Source organism: Protomyctophum parallelum, assembly GCF_964188405.1.
Source record: "Protomyctophum parallelum genome assembly, chromosome: 12".
In the NCBI taxonomy this organism is placed as follows: domain Eukaryota; kingdom Metazoa; phylum Chordata; class Actinopteri; order Myctophiformes; family Myctophidae; genus Protomyctophum; species Protomyctophum parallelum.
The window spans coordinates 41830469-41845380 of record NC_139712.1 but is presented as its reverse complement, the minus strand read 5'-3'; the positions used below and the strand labels follow the sequence as shown (position 1 = coordinate 41845380).

The following is a 14912-nucleotide window of genomic DNA, read 5'->3' as shown; positions in this document are numbered from 1 at the left end:
GATGTAGTGAAATCACAGCAACAGAGAAGACAAACAAGCAAACATGTCTGTTTGCATTTAACATTGGTTCATTTTGCAAGGCATAGCACTTTGCATCGTTTTTCCAATCATTCATAATTAATCCCACAAGGTTCCAAACCAGAGAGCGATTTTTACATCAAGGCACAGCATTCAATGAGAACATCTCCGTTTTGCACAACATGAAATCTATTCATATCCTCACAGTAAATCATGGCAATAAAATGGCTCGACGTTCCATTTCGAGGCTGTGATTTATTTCTGATATCTTGGCAGGGGTTCACTGAGATGAGATTACAGGTTGTCCGGAGAGATGACACCATCTGTACGTCACCTCAAACCAACATGGTGAAAAACTATTTTTAAACTCGTCTCACCTGAGCCGTTCCTCCTCTGCCTTCCTGAGCCTCATGTCGCGCTGCACCACCTTCAGGACGTGTTCCGCCTCGTCGTCCGTCAGGCCCGACAGGTCCAGCTTGCGGCCCATCCCCGTTGGCGTCGCCACGGCGCTCTGCTGCTGGTGGTCCCAGGGGGGAGGAGAGATACAGATGCTGCTGCTCCGGGGGCCGAGGCTGGGACAACCCTGGTTAAGAAAAGAGAAGGGAAGGGAGGTGGGGAGACGCATGAGAAATCCATGTGTTTGTGTGCGCGGCGCACGTGCATGGAATCATTTCACTGACTGTCACAAATGTGGACTTCCCTGCCGATGACTTGAGACCTAATTTGTCATTTTGACGAGTAATGCCCTCACGAGACTTGAACTCAGAGCTGCATAAACAGAACTTAAGAACAAGCCCTCTACATAGATGGGGGGGGTCTTAATTTAAAGAAAATCACAACGGGGTGAGTGATGAACAAGTAGTGGAGGTGAGTCCAGAGTGGTTGGTGAGTGAAAGACAGAAGGAGAAGGTCCATTATAATGGTTGTCTAAAACGTAGCAGTAGCAGTGACTCATACATGGCTGTACATACAATTATCAATTATTTCCATTCTCTAGCAAAAGGCTGCAGCATCACACAATGCTTCTTCCCAAAGCCGTCAACCGATTATCTCAGCAGGTGACTAAGCAAGTTGGGTAATGGGCCCTATGGTCCTACAGGCCTTCTTCAGAGGTACCACTGAGAGCATACCCTGGCCTACATCACTGCCTGGTATGGGATTGGGAACTGTACCGAGTGACCTCACCCGCAAATCAATGTAGAGGGTTGTGCGGTCAGCTAAGTGAATCAGTGGATGAGAGCTCCCTCTATCCAGGACATATGCGTTGTGTCAGCAAAGCTCACAGGCTTATCAAAGACCCTACCCATCCCAACCACATACTGTTTCAGATGCCTGTGCTACAACGGGCAGTAGATTGCGGAATAGCTACATCCCCGAGACAATCAGGTTTTTCCTTTTATATTTATTTAGTTTACCTTTTCCGGGTGCAAACTCAGTTTTGAGGCCTTGTGTGAGTATTTTCGGTCGTTCATGCAGGTACAGTATCTCCAAAATTACTTTTTCTGAGTCAGTCGTTTCCAGTTTCCACTGGCAACTACTAAAACAGAAACGAGACAACAATTACCGTAGTCTAGTCAGTGTGCTACGCAAGCACAAGCACACAGGCCAAACAAATATGCACACAAAACTTTTCTCACAGTCTGAGCTAAATCTGTGAAAAGCTGTGAAATCCAGCACCGCTTACAGTACACATGCAGTGCCGCTCACAAAGGCCATACATTCAAGCAGATGGACAATGGACCTTGGCTTTCTTCACCACAGAGATGAGCAGATGACTAACACAGCCTACATTTTCAGATATTATTCAGATATGTTGGATAGATATTATGTTCTTAGCTTGCTTATGATTCTTGATGACTATTCCTATGTATTTGACCGTGTTGTTCTTGCTTACTGTAATGTAAGGATTAAGAGATTGTGGGGTGATGATCTTGTACCCTTTCAGAGTTTCAGAACGGTAATAAGGGTCAATTTGGTTCTGGAGTGGACTATCAATCATTTAGACTGATAATACAGACGTATTTATAACTTCTCTCCACATCTCAATTAACTGCCCAATAATCCAACGAGACTAATACCAATCTGCTGGCAAATCAAGCTGACCTAGGTCAGTCAGTGGATGTTTGGTTTGGCTTCCTGCTGCTGTCTTAAGGTACTGGTTAAGTAAATGCACCTCTGCGTATACATGTACCTACCTACCTACCTGCATACTGTGCAGCCACAAGAGAGAAATTATTTAGTCCTGCTTTTTATAGCTAGTGGTGTCAAGGACGGGATGTGTCATTAATTACACCAATCCTGAGCTGCAGGAACCATTCAGTGACTCAGACAGAAACTCAGGGACAGACGATGGCTACAGCCATTCACATGAAAAACCTTTTGCACAAATACACACACAAATGCACACATGCACAGTATGCATGCGTGCACTATCCACCCATACATCCGTAAAGTCCCTGCACATCACATATTCTATGCACCACTGTAGCTAACACAGTAGCACAGATTTGCTCTCAGCCTGTAGTCAATGCAGAATAGTGTGTAAGATAATATTAACCATCCCCAATGATCCCCAATAAATCTGAATGCGATAGAAAGATAGACAGATAATGAATGCATTTATTTTGTAAAACACTTTTCCAAACAAAGTGCTTCACAGAACTAACCATAAAGCAATAGAACAGCAAAGTAAAATATGAGAGTAAAATAACATTAAAACAATAATGACACAACATAAAAGCTAAATACATTGATGAAAAGGAATTCACGTAAAAGTATGTATTCAGAAGTGATTTAAAAGGACAGACAGACAGACAGACAGATCTGTATTGATCCCAAAGGGTAACTTCAGGTATCATATCACCAATACTCCTCAATGGTCAACAAAAAGCCCTTGTACAAGGTTTCTTCGACTATGCATGCACTTCTTGGTACCACAGCACCTCAAAGGCCCTTAAAACAAGGCTCCATGCAAACTTCCCAAAACAAACTGGTCAGGCTACTACTTGGCCTCACTCCAGAGTACAGCATCTTGCAATGGGTCTGGTCCACAAGATTCGCTACAACAACACCAAGATAACCATGTACCTGTCAAAATACTTCCTTAATGTCAACGAACTAGACGGAGTTCAACAAACCATGTGCCACCCAGATTCGGCTCAAACAATTGGGACTAAATTAATTTCGCTCCAATGCCACCAAAATGTGGAACTACCAACAGCCATTACGAATGTGAATCCCTTGACTCCTTCAAAACCACTCTAAAAGGGCACCTACAGACGGCTGCAATTCAAAACTGGCCCCCGTAAATAAAGTCAGTCCCCCTTTATGTGATGGTTTTCAGTTTTTTGAGGGGCACTATAGTGTCCACAGTAACAGTTTTTGTATTGGCTTGTGCTTTCGTTTGAAATGTACCCATTCCGCATACTGTGAAATAAAGATTTTCAATCAATCAAAGCACAGCAGCAGGCATGAAACGCAGGATATAAAACACGTAAGAGTAGAGAGATGCAACGAAGATTTGAAATGAAACAAAATTATGTAATTGGACGACTGGTGTCAATTTCACTGGCATTTCAGGTTCCATGCACATACTGTAAGTGACATGCTGATTCTAGGTTTGACCCTGACAATTTTGTCTGGTGACTGTTGTTGCCTAGGTTTGACCCTGACATTTGTCTGGTGACTGCTGTTGCCTAGGTTTGACCCTGACATTTGTCTGGTGACTGCTGTTGCAAAATAAAGACCTCAGAAACCATAGACATATAGACAGTAGATATTAAACACACTGTACTGTATGTGGGAAACTCAAAGGTTGCTCCTCCACTGACAGACAGGAGATCGCACTGTTCCTTCAATATCATTACCCTCATGTCAATCCCAGTGTACACAGCAAAGTGATGATCGCCAAACGAAACAATCACTCAGAATGAGAAATTGTGCGATGTGCGAACATCAGACAAAGATTATTGTCTCCACCAGGCCGAAGGCGTGGGGAGAGAGTATGTTTTTGCACTTCTGTCCAAAATCGTTACACAGTATCTCAGTCTAGATTCATGCAGTGCTCAAGACGGATCTGTCCGATATTTCATATTCCAACCTAATTACTCAACATGTTGAAAAGAGTGAGATCAATACTGAGAAAGAGAGATAGGAGGCTCAAGAGAGTGAAAAATGACACACACACACACACACACACACACACACACACACACACACACACACGCTATAAACCTTGAACCTTGACCATTCAAGCCATGCACACTAAATCATATACCATACCATACAATATACACACACACACACACACTCTTAGTTTTTCCACATCTGCACATAATTAACACAAATTCGGCATCACATTGTGAATTTGGCTTTTAGTCAAAGTATGAAGTAGTATGGGGGGGATGAAGCAGATTATTGGGGGGGGGGGGGGAGGTGAGTGGGGGTATATGTGTATGGGAGGGGAGTAAAAAACTCATAATCGTAAAACTGGGCAGTTCATTCAAATATTTTATATTGCCAGCTGCAGCACCTTACCCTTCTCGCACTGTGCACAATGCCTTACATGGTTTTCTCCATCATCTGTGTGTGAATGGGTGAGTGTAATTATGCACATCATGTAATAATAAATAATAAGCACATTTCCTTTTTTAATTGTAGTCATAACTGTGCCGTTTCGAAGATGAAACGTATGAAGAGAGGGCATGGATGAATGTGCACTGGCTAGTCACTGCATGCTGTGGGAACATTCACATGATGCACCGACCAACAGTAAGTCTGCCAGTGAGGCTGAATAACACATTAGATAATGTAGGGGGTACGGGTTCCAGTGGGTCCCTCCCCAGTGAAAGAGTGATAAACTGCACTGTTAATTACAAGTAAATACAACCAGTAAGACGCCCTGAGGGCGAGAAGCGACCTTGGGCGATTCATCTGGTGTCCGTGAGGTCAGATGTAGAGTTACTGGCCGACTCCATATATATATATGCAGATCTAGGTGATGATCCAGTCTACTACCATGAAAGGTGCCATATATGGAGCGTGTCTTGAGTGTACAGGGTTTGATGAGGTCAGATCAACATATGAAATGACTTCTGCATTGGCCATAATTATACAGTATGGAGCGTGTCACAATAAATTGAATACATTCATCACACTTTTTGCCCTGCCCTGTCAACTACGACTGCATCCAATGATCAAAATGAACAAAGGTTGCTGAATCCAGAGTTATGTTTGTAATCCATTGCTATAACACACAAAAGCGCCTTATATAGTTCCTTTGTCTTGTGGAATAAATGCTCAAATGTGCACAAAATGTGCTGACCTCATCACATTTGTGATGACGGCTATGGCCGTTTCTAGCCCAAGGAGTGTTTTTTGTGCAAAACGAATGCTTGGAATGGATTCAGAATCATAGTTTGACACATCACATGCTACTTAAAGCATAATGAAATTTTGACATTTTTGCCTTATATACACAGTAGGATGTTAATGGTATGGTATGGTCACATATAAACCCCTATAAAACAATATATTCTTATATATAAAATAACAATATTTTAGGCCAATAAAAAAAACGACCGACTGCCGGACTATTAAGTTGGTTCCACTGATCCAAGCCGGAACACAATCGACTGATTTATTATAATAAACAAGCTCTGGAAAAACTATGCAGCGCACCATCAATGGACAGATGGGTGGGCCACGAATGCTTTCCAGAATTTCAAGTGGGCCCTGATCCAGAAAACGTTGGGAACCGCTGCACTACTGTCACCAATTTGCAACAACACCCAGGACACACTGTAGTTCCCATTCTGACCTGAGATCAGATTCATACGAGGTTTCCGCCGGACACACACTGGTCTGATGAACCCATTCTGACCTGAGATCAGATTTAAAAAATGTCAGTCGTTCTTCGATTTTTCAAAAATAGCAGACCTACAAGCTCGTATCGCGCCACTCGGTGGCGCGATATGAGCTTGTAGATCTGCTATTTTTCAATAGATAAAGCATAACATGATGCTGACACCAAAATGGGTGCCCGGTCAGAATGGGTTAAGTATCTCGCCTCTTGCATAGCGCACAAAAGTAAGACATTAAGAACGTCTGACAATTAGAATTTGATCTTAAATGAGACCATATCTGGCTAAAACAAAGGTTAAATGAAAGAATGCTATGTTTTTATGCTCATGACACATAACTGTTATATATGATTCTCTGCAGCATGGATTATACCACAACATTTAGACTCAATGTACAGTATTAAACCCCACACCCCTCCCACTTTCACACCCACCTGATCATTTCTCACTGTCTCTAGGTCTAGTTCCTGTATCACCTGAGCACCGAAGAGGATACTGAGCACACGCACACACACACACACACGATGATTCCGGGTGTGACAGTACAGTACAGTACAGTACAGTACAGTACAGTACAGTACAGTACAGTGACCCCCTGGCGACCCACACACAGTAACTCTGTCATTTCTCAACCGTTTCGGACGCGGGGCGGCTTTCCAGAAGCAGGGGACGCACGCCCACATGGAGTTGCACCACTTACTTCACACAGGTGTGATTTTTTTTTATATAGAAGTGTATATTTGTATGTATCAAAATGTTCTGATGAATTGAAAATGGTAGACCATGATGGTGGCGTCCACATAAACTGTTTTTGTATTGACCCATTCTGCATACTGTTAATAAATATTTCAATCAATCAATCAAAAACCAGTCACTTCTATTAAGCATGATCTGCATGGTGATGGAAGTATGTCAAAGTATATTCAATCACGGCTGTGAGAGACCTCTCCCAGGCTCTCCACAGGTGCTGAGAGCCAAAACTGTACCGTTTAATGACTACCAACAAGAAAATCATAAATCAATAGCAAATAAAAAATAACCCTAATGCACAATGCCAGTAACTCCTTTCCCTCAGCTGGTGGTCCAGGGGGTATAATGGGAAGATCATGATGACTCACACACTGCCTCTGATCTCTGAATACAAAAGCTCAGTTAGTTAAGCCTATACATGATGAAGGCAGCTGCATGTGATTTCGGCATTGTGTTTAGCTATAACAAGGAATTCGGAAAGGTAGCCTATATTATATATAGCGACAATATCTCCCTAAATACCGCAATGTCCTGCAGCTGTGACCATTTACACGTCGCTGAATCCAGTTAATTCACAACAGCCTGTTAACGTGGCTGTTTGAAAACATCAAATCCTGAACTCAAGTCTGTCGGGAAAAGCATCTGCATATCCATGATCATTTTCATTTAACAAAACTGAACTGAACAATAATGACTAGCAGTCTAGCGCACATGTATCCAAATCCAAATGTGGGAAATCTCAGCCTGTAGGCTACTATATAACCACAATCGGACACAGCTGGCATTCATTCGTATTATTGCGAAAGTCATGCAACAGGTTGTAGGCTATGAGCGTTTTGTCCATGGCTATCATCACATCACATATTAATACAACTCACATGGTAGCCTAGTAGGTGTATAGGATATTCGTTGAAGCCTAAAACAACAAGTTGATATGACAGTCACTTACAAGTCAGTGGGCGCCGGATGACCGCCAGTGACAGTCTTGAAATAACGCTACCCCAAACGAAAGATCGAAAAGCCGGGGCTGATGTGGCGCGCTTCTTAATTGGCAAACTTCCAGTGTGACAGTCTGTCTCCTCGATAATACTTAGTTTCAACCCTTCCCTTTTTGTTCTGTTATTTTTTAACCCCCCAAACGAACAGAAAAGGCAGGCAGTGCACCATTGAAGGAAAGGTGGTCACGGGGTTTGTATTACGGGGGGGAAGAGAGCGGGGAGGGGGGGGGGGGGGGGTGGTCGCGTGGAGCGGCTGAGGTGAGAGATGAAAGAAAGCCCTTTTAGTTCTCCTCCATCCTGCAGGCTGTTGTTTTCCTGACAGACAACAATGGACGGACAGACAGACAGTCAGATTACTGCAACGCTTTCCTCCGCCCGGTGCTCAATATGCTCCACGTCGCTGCAGCAGGATGCTGATGATGGCACCTGGGCACTCTGAGGGAACAGCCAATCGGCGCTCTACAAACTGACAGCGCATATGGGCACGCGCAGCCAGTGGCCGGAGCATAGGCTTATTTCATTCATTCACAAAGAAAGAACCATTTCACATCATTCACTCACACAGTCACACTGAATTAATTATGCCAGGCTTGCCAGCAGCGATGCAAGGTTTTCCATACTAATAGGCTTATAGTAACAAGTCACACTCACAGACCTGCATGTGTGTGTTAGTGTTACCAATGAATGATAGGCGGTAAGGATAGATCTGGGCACCTTGATGCGAAATAGGCTATTATGGCTATTATGTATTTTTCATATAATTGGTCCTCACTAAATGTTCATGATTAAATTACACTATTTGTTTCTATACTCGTCTGTGTCTCATAGGAGGGCTGTGGGCAGTTCAGAAACCCGTCCGCACCAGTGACATCATCATTAGACAAGAAATGTTTTAAACAATATTTTTTTGAAAGAATAATTAGATTTGTATTATCGTGAGAACGATGGCTTCTATTATTGTAGCCTATTTAACTTTTCAGGAATAGAAAGCCTGCAGTTTCTATTAGCTTTGAGTCCCCATCGATAATGTCACTGGTGGATGGAATTCTGAACTGCCCACAGCCCTCCCATGAGACACAGACAGATCGGAAAATAATTGTGGCATTTTATCATGAACATTAGTGAGGACCAATATGAAGGTAGGTTGAACATTCGATTACTATAGACAATTTGTCTAATATGCCTATATTTTTTTTTTGACAAAAAATGCCAATTTTACATTGAGGTGCCCAGATGTGCCTGTGCCCACCTATCATGTATCCTGATAATCAATATGGTAGTGTGTAGTCTAGTGATATTTTTTGGTTAAAACAATGATAACCATGGTACCTTAATATAGGCTTATATCAGCTTCAATTTAGTGTTGCAGTTTCAAATTTGTCTGCTCATTTCTTTGTCCCGTATCCTTCATGATTTTCTCTCTCCTGATTGGTTTAACACGTGTATCCTGACCTGAAAATGCATTTTCTGTTTAAAGATTTGCGAACACGTATCCCATAGTATGGGGTCATGGTAGGTGAGAGCCCATTATTCACTTTAGCATATAGTTGTCCTTGTCATTGACCGGTGGGTAAATGATCCACAGACAGTAAAACACAGTAAGACCGGTGAAAACATTTTTATTATTCCATCTTTTGAGGTGAAGCAGTGTTTGTAAATGTGAATTTAAATTTGTAGCACATAGAATAGAAAATAACTGAATGTTACTGTTGAATCTATATTTCATGGAAGGTTGCTAAACTCAATTCCGTTGTGCTGGTAATGGTACAATAAATGGTTGAACTTGACCGTTAATTGTTCTTGAAGGCCTGAGGACGCTACATCACTTGTGGTCTGGCAGAGGCCCAGGTCTAATGTAGTCTACAAAAGCACATGAAGAGGCCCATCCCACAGTGTGTTGTCTTTATCAGTGTTCGTCACCCCATAAGGAAAAGTGCTGAGTAGGCGGCAAAGGGCAAGCATCCAGCAAAGCACTTTTTGTAGCAATGCTTCAGAGAATGTTGGTGATAAACCTGACAGCGATAGTTGGCTGATTTACAAAGATTGCACATTATGGACCATATCATGTTCATTCTAAATAGCATAATATAAGTAAAGTATGTCTTAATGTAGAATAGATCATCCAATTGCACTTTGTGATACACAAAGGAAATAAGAAAATTAATAACTCGGAATGTCCTATGAGGATACTTCAATTGAAGTGCAGGAGACTGTAAGAAATGTTCAGGTTTATACTCTATGCATAACATCCGTGATCAACTGATCATAAAGGGTCACTTACTTTTACTTGCACCGCCTGAGCTCCCAACTGGCCTCAGGCTCCTGGACATGCAGCAGTCATGGTAGCCCACCCCATTCGTGAGTCATCCACCTAGCTACCTCTGCCACAAACACCAATTCTGGTTGAGTGGAGTGGTATGTTTACTTAGTTGTAAGAATGACGGTAAACAATGTCTCTTGTCCTGCGGCACAATCTCTCAACCACGCACATTATTCCCACTAATAATATGCCAAGGATGCCGCCCTTAAATCTTTCAAATTGGCCTCATGATGGCGCTATAACAGGTTGCAACACAGGCGTGGGTTGGCAACCCGGCTTGGCGGAGGTCTGCTCTCCGAAGTGCGCACATTTCTAGTGTTCATATCGTTCTGATGCCAATGACAGAGGATGGAGTTTATCAATATTGTCAAGAAAGTAGCCTATATTATCGCTGCATAAACCTACAAAACAATGTTTTCACGAAATAGAAGCACAAACTTTATTTAGTCACAAGCTCTTGTGGATACTTGTCATTGGTTAAATATAAAACCCACAGACAGACTTAGGTCAGATTCTCACCTAATACTTCGGTAGACTCAGATCCGTATGGGCGGGGAAATTGGGATTCTTGCATATTTAATTGGCTGCGGTTTGCCTTCACACTGTCATTCGCAGCAATTGGAAACGCAGCAGGGCCCAGGGGGGACTTTTTTCAACGTGTTCCATTCATAAACTATAGCCTACACAGTGAAATCTATGGTGATAAAATTACACTCATAACGTGCATGTGTCGTGCATGTGTCGTCCCCCTCTCTCTCTCTCTCTACGCACGCAGCCGCCACACACTGTTCTTTTGGGCATGCAGCACAGCGCTGCATGAGCGCACTGATATAACTCCCCAGTCCCACACAGTGACAGCACTCCATGTTTACGGCACGCACAGACAGACAGACAGACAGACAGACAGACAGAATATTATGTAGGCTATAATACACTGCAGTGTTTTTATGTGTTTTCTTAAGCAATTGATTAATGTACTCGTCCTCATTTCAATCAGGGCTTCAGTCTCCTCATTCGACCACATCTATCCACGGTAACGGGACATCTTTGCGCTGCGTAAAATATGCCTTCTCCGTCTCCAACTGTGTTCAGCTCCTCACCCGCCACATTATGTTTGCTTCATTTCCTTTATTTACTGCGGATTGCATTCACACCTGCACCGAGTCGTAGTCAAGTGCGATTCGAAGCGAAGCGAAACCCACGTTTTTGGGCGGAGTAAAATGCGGTTATTTGCTGCGCATTAGGATTCGAATGAGCCTTCACACCTGCCAAACGAAGCGCACTTTCTGACAATGCGCAGCAGGATTCGTTTTAATCGCAGCAAAGCTCTCTGGTATGAATGTGACCTTAATCACTTTTCAACCTGGTGTCCCTATTTTGGCCATGTGATTTTAAACAAAGAATCTGTGGTTATAATTTCATAACACGCCTTCGGAGCACTCACATCTAGCAACAAAAAAAAAGAAGGAAAAAAATATTGAAATAAGTTTAAAATTTTAAAAAGAGAAAATAAATCAGGAGGAGCTAAATGTGTGTTTTGAAGAAAATTCTAAATGACGGAAAATCTAATGGCCTATATGGGGAGATGTGTCATAAGGAATCCAGGGAAAAGGTTATTTTGATTTTACGGCCTACGGTTCAAGAGTTATAAGCCAAAATGTAAAGTGGGATGTTATAGCACCACCACGAGGCCGAAAGATATAATTATATATATATATGTGTCATATAGCCAAATTATTATGAACCTCCGCTTGTAACTAGTGCTTACGGTCTCGAGAAAAAAATACTTGAATGTGGATTTTCGCACTTTCCCATTCAAGTCAATGGGGAAATATAATGCACTAATAAATTGATATCAATTAAACTATACAACATATCTCTTAGCAAAATACGAGCACACCATTCCTGACGCTCAAGTGCGTACCGCCCAAACTGTGGGACAAGTAGTGTGTATTGGGGTTACTCTAGAAAGTATGAGTGTGACAATGTCTGGTTGCCATACACCAGGGGTGCCCACACTTTTTTGACTCGAGAACTACTTTTTAACTGACCAGCTCAACAACATCTACCCACCCACAAGAATATTATCCCATTGCTGAAAATAGTTTTAAACAGTTACCTGAGGCGTTAGATATAATACAAACACACTTAAAATGGGAAATAGAAGGGCAAAAGGGAATTGGCATAGGTTTTTTAACTTTGTAATGTTTGTCTGCAACACTCTTGAAAACAATGTATTGCTTTGTGGGTTTGAGCTGAGAGGTCCTTTTTATGTCATGTATCAATCAAGTCACCTTAATTCAAGTGGCAGATGCCAATTTTTATTTTTTTATTATATATTTTAGGAGCATGTCACGTGGTCTACTATGAGATCTACTGGTAGATCGTGATCTACCTTCTTGGCACCCCTGCCCTACACTAATTATATTTTGGCTATTGGTAGAGTTAAAGCCTACAGGGATGTATCCAGCCAGAATACGTTGTTTTATGGTCTACATCAGCCTGCTATGGAAAATAAAATATATGGCTTTGAGAATTATTGCTGGAAGGAAGGTAGTAATCTAGTAATGTCAAGGATTATTCAAATCTTTATCTTTTGCCAATAGGGCTGCATAGTGGATGTTCAATGGTGCATATTAACAAGCATGTACTTATTATGGTTCAATGCTTGTGGTAGAGCGAGTCAAATGGATATCTGCCCTGTTAAACTACAGTTTAATTTGCTCCAGTTAAAGGAGAATTCCATGCTAGAATGCTTTCTTATCTTTCTTACCTTTCTTTGTAGTCCCCACCAAAGAGGTCCAGGTGTTTTTTTGTGCAAAAACTCCTTATTGGCTATTTTCCCTACCATAAGCCCTCAATGAATTGCATTGCATTGAATGGGAATTGAATGGGGTATGGGGTGTTATGCTAGTTCGCCTATTTCCATCGAAAGAAGTAGTAAAGTGTGCCGCTTGGGATATTATTTACATTATGAAGAGAGGATATATACAAATAAATTATAAATTTGAGCGATGGAAATAAGCAAATTAGCACAACACCCCATAGCCCCATTCAATTCCCATTCAATTCAATGCAATTCATTTAGGGCTTATGGGGAAATAGCCAATAAGGAGATTTTGCACAAAATAACACCTGGACCTCTTTGGTGGGGACGTAACAACTACAAAGAAAGGTAAGAAAGCCTTTTAGTATGGAATTCTCCTTTAAGAGGAAACTTCTATTTAAAATGTTAATATACTGATCACTGATCCAAAAAAAACCAGGCAAGGCTCATACATAGTCTGGATTTACGGTGGTGGGGTGACCACCGAACTACAACATGACGTCACGAGCCGCGGTGAAGAGCAAACCACCGCCACGGCTCCAGCCCTTCTCTCTGGTTATACTCACCACCGCTCAACGTTATTTCAGCTCCGGTGGTCAGCTTACCACCGGAGCGGTGGTCACCTCACCACCGAAAATCCAGAATATGTATGAGCCTTCAGAATGAAGGAAAGGTTGCTGTATGTTGCTCAGCATTCGTCTGTAAGATAACATACACTGTACACATATTTGCCCAAGGAAGCACATGAGTATGCTGTGTATTTTCAGCCGTACCCAGTAGGCTATACAGTGACTTTGCCTTTCTTTTTTTACTATTTTCAAAAACAGTTTTGAATAGTTAAAAAGTCGATCTACAAGCTCACAATGTGTTGATGTAGATCAGCTAGTTGAATAATTTTACAATATTTTTCAAAATAGCAAAAAAGGCAAATAAGTTTAGAGATAAGGGGTAAGGCACTGACGAAATGATGTCCCTATACTGTAAGTGCCTTGCTCATGGCTATGGTAATGATGACGGTAGGAGTTGCTTGATGGTGCAGTAGCAGTTGGGTGTTACTCATTAACTCTCACAGACTCTCCCAGTCACTCTGAGTGCTTGACAACAATGATCTGTTGGTCACAAGCTGCTTCTGTTTAACCTTTAAGTGAACAGCTTTTTTTTAAGAAAAGCGTATTAAAAGCTTTGGTCACTGCTCAGTCACTTGCAGACCGTGTATCTGCACATCTCAGCCCCAACAATGTTCCATTTCCATGGACATTCGTGTGTGAATGTGAATGTATTAGGCGCGATTCATACTCCTATTTAGAGCAGAATAACAGTCGGTTCGGCTCTGTAGACTGTAGACTGTAGAGCCTGCAATGTATGTGACGTCATTTGAAGTTCGGGGGGGGGGGGGGGGGGGGGGGACACACGACGACAACAGGTACCGTCCTAAAGTCGGCTCTTCGGTGCTACTAAAAATGTCTGACGAGCCGAAATCATTTCGGCACTACCAACCAGTGTAACCAGCTGGACTACAGGCAGGGTTGACCAGTTGACTGCACCAATTTTTTCCCAGACTAATGGATGCTGGTGTAATATACAAAAACTGTGTATATATATACAGTAAGATTGTTTCTGTGCAACCCTTATTTTCAGGTCAGCTGTCCCTTATTGGCAACCTATTTTGATGTTTTAAATAAATTTACAATAACTGCAGATCTCTCACAATTAGCTCATTGCACGTGAACATTGCACCTAGGCTGTGCTTACATCATTTTTCTCAACTTCCTATCAAGCTAGCTGCTTGAATCAAAGGGAATATTCATGCAGCCATACACGGTAGCAGCTGAAAGTGTAATCGAATCGCAGAGTCAACAGGTCATGCCTTTACATGTATGTACTGTATCTACTTGACTTATCTTCACAGCATGATCGAGCCCTCAAAGCCTACAGTGATTGCTAAAGTGGGATTATTATAGTGAATAAGGAGAGCAACACATTCTGGTTCCTTTATCCCGGTCACATGCTGCAGCAGGAGTTTCTGGAGTTACAGTGTACAGAGTCTATGTTTTTTTGCTCTTAGGTATGTCCGATATAACCTATGTAATGCCTAAGTATCTCCAGCAGTCTGAAGGCCGGGGGCGGAGATTATGTTT

At 42.1% G+C, this 14912-nt stretch overlaps 1 protein-coding gene across 1 annotated transcript in view; it reads right to left on the bottom strand.

Annotated features, from left to right (window-relative positions):
• The window catches only part of myripb (myosin VIIA and Rab interacting protein b), a gene marked incomplete at its 5' end in the record, with an annotated part of 181460 nt that extends 180955 nt beyond the window's left edge, over positions 1-505 (bottom strand). Inside the window, one exon of the mRNA XM_083777794.1 lies at positions 396-505. Within this exon, the coding sequence (XP_083633920.1) occupies positions 396-505 (110 nt within the window). The remainder of the gene's footprint in view (positions 1-395) is intronic.
• Positions 506-14912: the final 14407 nt, after the last annotated feature.